The sequence below is a fragment of the Phaethon lepturus genome, unplaced genomic scaffold (assembly GCF_000687285.1).
Source record: "Phaethon lepturus isolate BGI_N335 unplaced genomic scaffold, ASM68728v1 scaffold51396, whole genome shotgun sequence".
Classification (NCBI taxonomy): Eukaryota; Metazoa; Chordata; class Aves; order Phaethontiformes; family Phaethontidae; genus Phaethon; species Phaethon lepturus.
In genome coordinates this window covers 18,579-27,778 of record NW_010547909.1, presented here as the reverse complement: position 1 = coordinate 27,778, position 9,200 = coordinate 18,579, and the positions used below count along the sequence as shown (strand labels likewise).

General features: G+C 39.2%; 1 protein-coding gene across 1 annotated transcript in view; it reads left to right on the top strand.

Moving 5' to 3' along the window:
* Positions 1 to 8,859, top strand: part of CLIC4 (chloride intracellular channel 4) — a 10,393-nt gene extending 1,534 nt beyond the window's left edge. Inside the window, exons 2-5 of the mRNA XM_010289782.1 lie at positions 4,289 to 4,414; positions 5,754 to 5,860; positions 7,112 to 7,293; positions 8,533 to 8,859. Of these exons, the coding sequence (XP_010288084.1) occupies positions 4,289 to 4,414; positions 5,754 to 5,860; positions 7,112 to 7,293; positions 8,533 to 8,697 (580 nt within the window). The 3' untranslated portion in view covers positions 8,698 to 8,859. The remainder of the gene's footprint in view (positions 1 to 4,288; positions 4,415 to 5,753; positions 5,861 to 7,111; positions 7,294 to 8,532) is intronic.
* Positions 8,860 to 9,200: the final 341 nt, after the last annotated feature.

Below are 9,200 nucleotides of genomic sequence, written 5' to 3'. Positions count from 1 at the left end.
CTGAACCAGTCTGAGAGATATCATTAAAATGCCAAAGATGCCTGATGAATTGGCTTTATTTGTGTCCTTTTGGCAACTTTTGAGTTAATTGGATGGGGGAATGGGATGTAAGACTAACTTTTAGAATATAAATTGGTTGCAGATGTTTAAAATTGTCCTTTCTTACACAAGGAAAGCTTTCAGTTTTTTTATATTGGGGAGAGCAAAACACAAAATAAGTGCAAAATTTAAAAATTGCATGGGATAGGTCAAATGAACTCTACTTTTTTTATTGTATACTGAATCTATTTTCTGATAAAGACGGACCACTGAAGCTAATTCAGATTTGAATAGATGTTTACACAAACTTAATTCCTTTTAGACTTTATTTAAGGCTTCATAAATACAGATTTAACATTCTGGATTGTTTAATGCCTAGTTGTAGTGTAGTGTAGCTTGCAGAATGTCAAATTCGGCTAACTGCTCAAGTGGAAATGTTTTATACCAGACGATCGTTTTTTTCCCATTACCAGAATGATAGTAGGTGCTACATTTTGCCTTAATACTTCTAATACTGTCACAAGAAATTGCTTTTACAAGTACATTATTCAAGCCAATTACCCTCTCTTCTTCTTGTTCCTGTTGAAGATACAACCTTGCTGAACAGCTAGATAGTAATGGTTTTGAGCATCTGAATTTATCTTGCTAGCCGAAAAAAGAAAAAGGATTTACTTGCAAACCATGCTTCTGCCTCAAAGCGTAATTTCTGCACAACAGTAAGGCAAGCTCTGTCTGTTTGTGAGGCTTAAAAGGTCATGGTTGGGTACAAAAGTTCACAAGTAACTTGGGACACAGGAAAAACTGAGTCTGATTTGACTGACTCTGTGGCGTGTTTCATAATTGCATTGGACATCATACTCTGCTAACAAAATAACATTTTGCAGTTCTCAGTTCTACTCTTAAGACACAAAAATATGCACATAGGCAAACGAAGTGGGACGTACCGCCCTTTCAAGAAATCATGCATTTCTTGCTTCTGTTTAGTCAGACAGAGGCTTTATTCTTTCCCTTTTCAGGAGCAGCATTTCAGTACTCAGATCTGACTCGTTTTGGTGACTAGAGCAGAGTTGCAGTACATAAACCATTTGTTGGGCTTGTAGCAACATTCAAAGCCAGCTTGCATTCAGTTAAGTTTTGAAATCCTATTTTAAACATCTTCATTGTGTGGTTTTACAATTATGTTGACAGACAAAGATTAAATAAAGAGATTAGTAAATATTAAAGACTGCCCAGAGGTGAATGCAACTTCAGTAGTGTAAAATACTCCTTAGGAACTGGAGGCAGGGGGCTTTTTATTGCTGTCATGTTTTTTTTTTTTAATGTTACTCTTCAGAGACTCATTGCAGTACTTGTAATTTATAAATCACTGTGGAGCATATTACATTAGGGGGCTGCTTTTGTCTGATCTTCAAGAAATTATTTGAATGCTAATTGCTATTCTGGTTTGTGGCAAAGCCATGAAATGTTTATACCTTAACTCTGGTGTTAAAAAGCCTGCCCACTTAATTAGCCAGTGATTTAAGTATGGGGCCCTACCTCTAAATACCCCAGTAAACTTTGGGGCAGGCACTAGCTATCATGGAATTGTTTTAAGTGGTTATAGAGGTTTTTCCTTTTTTTTTTTTTAAAAAGCTGTCCAGTTTTGTCTCTCAAGTAAACTTCGCTATAATATTTTTAATTGCTTTCTTGTCTGACTATTAAGGGAAGTTGTATTCTTAGCCTTTTAAGGATATTCCTGTGTACTCGTGGTGCTCTAAAGGCTGTGGCTTGTATGTGGTAAACCAGGGTTTGTTTATGATCTACTGGCAAGAGTAGCAAACTGGAAGTCAAACCCTGTATTATGTTTGGGCTTTGGCTGTGGGATGTTAATCTCTGCTTTCTTTTTCTTGAAAGATACAGGTGGTCTGACTGGAGTGGCTGGAGGGGTTAATAAAATGCTCTGGGATCCTTGAGATGCAGTCTGATTCTTTGGAAAACTTTTTTGGTTAGTTCATTAGACTAGTCTGTTTCTGAAATAACATCTTTCCTTTGATAGTATTACTGCAAATCCGGTGGTCTTGCCTGTGTTTGTTTTTAAAATAACATTCCTTTTGAGGAATTTTATCTAGCCAATATGCGAAATTGGAAGTGAGCCACAATGACTTCCTGTAATTGTTGTGGGTTACAAAGCTGTATTTAAATGAAGTGTGAAGCTAGTTAAAGCATTAACCGATGACAGACTTTAAATCCTAAAAGTAAGAGTGGCATGGCAACTATTAGTGGGAAATAACTTCTTGGAAGCTTAAGAGTTGAAAATTGTTAAATTCTTGTATTAGCAACACTTCTGTCACCTGGCTAAAAGCAGGGTGTTTAATGTTCTTAAGTATGAAAAATCAGTTTTCTCATTGTTTTACATACACTGCCAGGTGCTTCTATCTGTCATAAGTACACTTTGGCACTATATACTGTTGCTGTTTGCCCCGCTTAAAAGGGTCACCAGTGGTCAGGACATGAAATTCTGGCAGGGGTTCTTAATTTTGTAAGAAGTTGAAAGCAGCGTTTCTACAGGATAAACTTGTAAACTGTGCTTAGTTTACAGAGTCTGAGTGCTATCCCTGAAAACACTGCTTTCTCATGCTACCCTTACTGACCATGTTTGTGTATATTACTAATCTCGTTTCCCTGTCCAGTACAGTCAGGAGGCTTTTTTGAACTGTAGTTCCAGTATCCAGTAAATCCAGTTCCTGGATGCTTGGTGCCAGCTCAGAAATGTGGCCACGTCGTACAAAGCACAAACCCAGTTCAAGGGTTACGGTCCGGTTTGGATTTGTTCAAACAGTAACAAAGGGGCAACTTTATCTTGGCAAACTTTCTCCTGGATCAGATGTTTGTTCGTTGTTCCTCATCCAGCATAACGTTAGCAAAAGGTGGTGGTCGTCCTGTAGCGCGTGCTCTGGTCAACCTGACAGAAACGTAACGGCACCGTCGTGCCTCCTCTGGATCGTGGGTACTGTGGGATGTTAGTACACAGGGGTGGTAGGAATTGCAGACTCTCCTCTAAAATGTGGAGAGGTTCTGTGAGAAGTTAGACCGCGTCCTTCTGAGCAGTCACCCTGGACTGTAGTCAATAGCTTCATCAGAGGGAGGTTTTAAGTGCTGCTGCTGCTGAAGTGCCAAGCAGTACTGTAATTTTATTTTTGCTTGCACTGAGACAGTTGCACTAACATGGGACTAACTAATACCATGATGATTTACTGGGGAAAAATTGGCTGCAGCTTTTTAGATGATGCTTTGGATCCGGTAGCTTGTAATGAATCCATGTCTCATTATTGATTTCAGCTTTGCATCTGAATCTGCTGACAAGGCAGATGCGAGAGCTTTACGTGAAAGTGTACGTTAGGCATTTTGGGGTGAAAGGTGTGTGTGTGCAGCTGACACATAGGCTTCTAAACAAATGCCTGCGTGTTGTCCACGTCACTACGGCATCAAGGCACAACTAGAGGAGAGAGAAGCCAGTTGCTTATAAAATAGACTGGCTTAGCTTGATAAGGATTAGTATGAAAGGAGCTGGAGTGAATAGTGAGAGGTATTGCCAAAACTGACTTAAGATTTAGAAATGTCTGAGTGTTTTAGCTTGATTCTGTTTCTTGTGTCTAGTCATGCTAATGTCGGGGATTCTCCTCCCTTTGCCCAAGTGTGCTGCTTTTATTTGTAAATAGTTTTTTTCACTGGAGGAAGCTTTAAGCATCATTTTTAAACATGATATTTAAGCATCTATCAGCTTATCTGAAAGTCGATTCTGTGTGCACATAAGAAATGGTTTATACATACTGCTCTATCTCAGACCTGCTTATTTCCAGAGAAGCTCTGTGTGAAAGGGGAGGATTATCACTGATCGCAGATTACGTTATATATAAACTCTGTACTGCAGATCTTGGGAAAGGGGGAGAGAGAGTGTGTGGTGTATATATATTCCCCCCTCTCCCAGTCAACATTATCTCAACGTGAGAAAAAACATAGCCAGAGGTAGGAGGAGGCAGTTGTTTTAAAGTATTTGAAATTAATTGTTACCAAGTATATATTCAAAATGCTAATTTTGCTTCTGCTTTGAAAAGATGTAAACTCACTTTTTAAAAAGAAAACTGGTGATGTGTTTTTAAAACTGCAAGGACGTGAAGACCTCAGGCAGTGCTTTTGTGATTGTAGCAACGAAAGCTAGGGTCATGGATGTCCCATGCTTACTTTTGTGTTGGTTTGTATTTCTCTCTAGAAAACCAGCAGACCTTCAAAATTTGGCTCCAGGCACTCATCCGCCCTTCATAACCTACAATGGTGAAGTGAAAACAGATGTGAATAAGATTGAAGAGTTCCTGGAAGATGTTTTGGCTCCACCCAAGTAAGTGTTAAAATGATAATTTGTCACCTTAGATTAGATGGAGTGTTCTCAAAGCAGTTTTCTGCACTAGTTAAGATATTCTTCAGCATCAATAAACTGAAGATTAGACATGGAAAATAGCTTGGAGTTCTTGCTTGTCATACCTTTTCTCCCTCCAGCTTCCCCACCTTTATATTAAAAAACATTTTCTTTTAAAAATTATTTTAAAATTGTCCTTTGTAGAGTCCTGTCATCCTTCCTGCAGTTTTCAACCTAAATGACTTTTCCTTTTGATAACTGGGGCAGGCCATTCTGATGATATGTCCAAATAATATAAATGAAGATGAGCCTGCTATACAAAACTTAGTCCTACTCCATAATAAAACTGTTGTGGGAATCTGTTTTAAGGAGATGTGCGGTGTCCTTTTGGAGACTTGTATGTGCAGTCATTCTTCTGGAAGTAAGGTGTTACTTAAGTCTTCAAGAATGTATTGTTTTCTTGTTCTCACCAGGAATATCAGTGAACTTTATATTTAATGTTAAATTATTTTCATTATTCCTTCCAGCTTTCTATAAGCAGACAGACAGCTGATAATAAAAAATTAATTCCTTCATACCACGCATAACGATGCGTCCTGGAGATTGAGTATCTAGTATTTGGAAATTCTGGTGGAAAATACTGAACACTTTAAAAAATAATTAGATTACACAGCACAAGCATGAGAAATGTGTTCAAGCTTTCTCTAAACTGTTGGCTGTCCTCTCCGTCAGCTGGCGGACAATGGCAAAATGCAGACACTGCCTTTAGCAGACTGAACTATTGTGTTGTCTTAGTGTGGCAAGACTTCACTTTTTTTGTTAAAAGATTTGGATTCCATGATATTCTGGGACAGCTGATAATTAATTTAAATGGGGGAAAAAAGCAGCTCTCCAGTGAATAGAGAGTGGACAAGAGCATTTGTTACCTGTTTGATCTCTGACTATATTCTTGTTTACAGAATTGTGATCTGCCCTGATGGCAGCAGTGCTGTGCTAGAGTGAGGGAGCTTGCTGTTGTGGCCCTGGGCTCTTCCAGATGCTCTGTGCTAGAAACAAACGCCTCATTCAGAAAACATAAATATGCTTTGGTATACCTCTGAAAAGTGATAGTGTTGCGTTTAAAAATCTTTAACTTAAATGGAAGCATGTGACATTACATGTAAAAAGCAAGTCCCCCACATTAATCTGAAAATGGATAAATTGTTAAATGTACATGATGTAGAATCCTTTGTTTTCTTAGAGGGCCATTTTATGCTAGTTCATATATGATGAGCATCATTCTGGTAAATGTGCTGTAGATCTTCTCCTTTCTACTTTTTAGGTACCTAAAACTTTCACCAAAGCATCCGGAATCGAACACTGCTGGAATGGATATATTTGCTAAATTTTCTGCATTTATTAAAAACTCTAGACCAGAAGCTAATGAAGGTAGGTTACTTGGGGGCCGACAGCTGTGCACACATCGTTTCATTGTCTTGCGTTTTTCAGAGCAACTGTGTCAATGAGAGACTTCACAGTAAATTTAGCTGCATGTTGATGGACACTTGAGGGAGTCTCATGAATTAAACCTGTGGTTTAAAGTTAATGGTCACAAAGATTTCCACACTTCCAAAGAGAACTTCAGTTAGACAGTGTTCATTCAGAATTTTAGTAGAGTATGCATGGTTTGCAAATACTCTTGGCATTGAAACTTCCCTATGCAACAGCCACCCAAAACTCTTGAACTAAGTAGAAATGATTTTAACATCCAGAACCAAATGCCATGCAGAGTTTCTGTCATGCCCCATGGGTTGAGTTGCCATGCATTTGCTGGGAGGCCTTTCTGCACACTTGATATTTGAACTTTCTAGGATTGAGGACTCGCATTCAGACTTCTGAGCTAAGCTTAGTTCCTGTCACTTTCTTTAAAGGATTAAGACCTTTCTGTGTGGAGAGAACATAGTATATGGAAGGTGAGAGGTCAATAAGAGATAAAGAATGCACAATTAAATCTTTAAATAGTTTAGTGCAAATCTTTTGTCCTCAATGTACTTGGAAGGGAAACTTAAGTCAGGGAATCAGAATGCCTTTCTGCTGTATGTCAGATGGGGAGATTGAAAATATTTGTCAACAGCCGAGAAATACTTTTTGATTTTGTGGGGTGTGCTGCCCTCTGCTGCTGTATTCCATAAACCTCCTCGGTAGCCTGTGTCTTTATTCGTGGCTGTTAGCTGAGCACGTGACATTAAACAGATTACACTTACATGAATATAAACCCTAGCATAGCTTAATTCTAATTAGTTTAAGCCAGTTAGGAATAGTCTTAAGAAATTGACATAAGCCACTTTTTAAACAAAAATAAACCCCTGTGGACAGTCTTAGCGGATTGTAAATTAGTGCAAACTCATGTATAAACCAGTTTTTAAATAAGCTGCATCTGGGTGATGTTTAAACAGATTCCAGTTTCAGTGTTACTAGTGACCACAAAGGTAGCTCTAGCAGTAGCGTTGCCACAAAAAATTGTACAAGGGTTAAAAATCCTTCAGTATACGGTCTCTTTGGGGTAGTTTGGTGATGTGGATTTTGTTTTTCAGATCTGGTACTAATACCAATATTCTAAATTATAATTTGCTTTGAAATTTGTGTGCTGTGGTTTGGCTTTCACTTTTTTTCTTCTTAAAACATTTCCTTCCTCTGTAGCCTTAGAACGTGGCCTCTTGAAAACCCTCCAGAAACTGGATGAGTATCTGAACTCTCCTCTTCCTGATGAGATAGATGAAAATAGCATGGAGGATATTACAATTTCTACACGCAAGTTTTTGGATGGCAACGAGATGACATTAGCAGACTGCAACCTTCTACCCAAACTACACATTGTCAAGGTAAATAACTTGCATGTTACGTGATAACAAAGGACAAAATGCTAATGGTTTATGACATTCTGGAGTCCAACTAATTTCAACCGTTTGTAAGCTCCCGTGTAAGTTTACTGCATTAACAGTACATGAAATTGCCTAAGATGTGGGTAATTCACAAGAGCTTTAGGGATAGAGCAGCTGCATTTAGTGAAGGTGTGAACCGGTAGACAAATGGGCACAAGCCAAAACCCATTTTACTGCACTGACCAATGTGGTCACAGGAGGAAGTTGCAGCACTTAAAAGAATGAGGTAGAAGAAGGAAGGTGAACATCATGTGACCAGCTAATGCTTGAAGTAGATGTCTTCTCACTTTTGTAGGGAATACTGCAACACCACCATGCCCACTAAACCATGTCCTGAAGTGCCATGTCTACATGTTTTTTGAACACTTCCAGTGATGGTGACTCCACCTCCTCCCTGGGCAGCCTGTGCCAATGTTTGACCACTCAGTAAAGAAATTCGTAGTAATATCTAGTCTAAACCCCTCCTGGCATAACTTGAGGCCGTTTCCTCTCGTCCTATCACTAGTTACTTGGGAGAAGAGACCAACCCCCACCTCACCACAACCCCCTTTCAGGCAGTTGTAGAGAGCGATGAGGGCTCCCCTCAGCCTCCTCTTCTCCAGCCTGAACACCCCCAGTTCCCTCAGCCGCTCCTCATCAGACTTGTGCTCCAGACCCCTCCCCAGCTCTGTTACCCTTCTCTGGACACTCTCCAGCACCTCAACATCCTTCTTGGAGTGAGAGGCCCAAAATTGAACACCGTATTTGAGGTGCAGTCTCACCTCAAATGACACTGTGCGAAATACAGGGATTATATTTAAAAAAAAAAAAAAGTTGGAAGTCTAGAAGGAGGTAGCCTAGGATAACTGCAGGAGTATGGATGCGCCTATATAATCGTGGTTTGATTTCTTTTCACTGTCTCCAGTGATCTTTGTCAGTTTTGTACTGCAGATGGAGCCACAGATTAAGTTTCTGCCTGGGTGCAGAAGATGTATTTACTTTGGTGAGGACAGTAATACAAACTAAGCGAGGCAGTATGCTGCCAGGTCCAGGAATATCCCAGAGGGGCAGGTTCTACTGACTTTAGAAGTGACTCTGAGTGTATATGTTGGAAGGATAGCTTATCAAGAGAGTGACAAGGCTTGGAAAAGTGGTTTAAGTTGAAGGATGTAAATTCATAATCTAATTCTTTTGTTCTAGGTGGTGGCCAAAAAATACCGCAACTTTGAGATTCCCAAGGAAATGACAGGGATTTGGAGATACCTGACAAATGCTTATAGCAGGGATGAATTCACCAATACCTGTCCTGGAGACAAAGAAATTGAAATAGCTTACAGTGATGTAGCCAAGAGACTCACTAAGTAAACAGCACTTGCAAAAGAGATGACTTCTTGCATATTCCATAACAATGCTTCTAACAGACTGCTCTTTTCATATAAGATAGCAATTTTTTTTGCATGAACTTGCAGTTATTCAAAGTTATGGTGGATAGACCAGGTACAGTAATTACCTAAAGTTTGCAGACTTAATTATAGGCTTGTTTTTTCTTACCTCCTTTCACAGCAAGTTTGAATATCATTAATGCAGTTATGTTAATGTTGCACTGGGGTAACTCTAGATTCTTCAGTATGAAGGGTTATCTTGCCCCTACTACTTTTCTTTGCAAACATTTGGTCCCTGTCTATGAATTGGTTTAGGATACTGTCTTGCTACATGGTACAAGGAATATTTATGTATTTTGGAATTTATTGCTTTTCCAGAAGATCTATTCACAGTTGTCGTATCTGTGACACATTGAACTGTACCTGCTCGTCTATCCTATTTACATACAGAAGGGAACTTATTATCCAAAAGAGCCATTTGCAGAA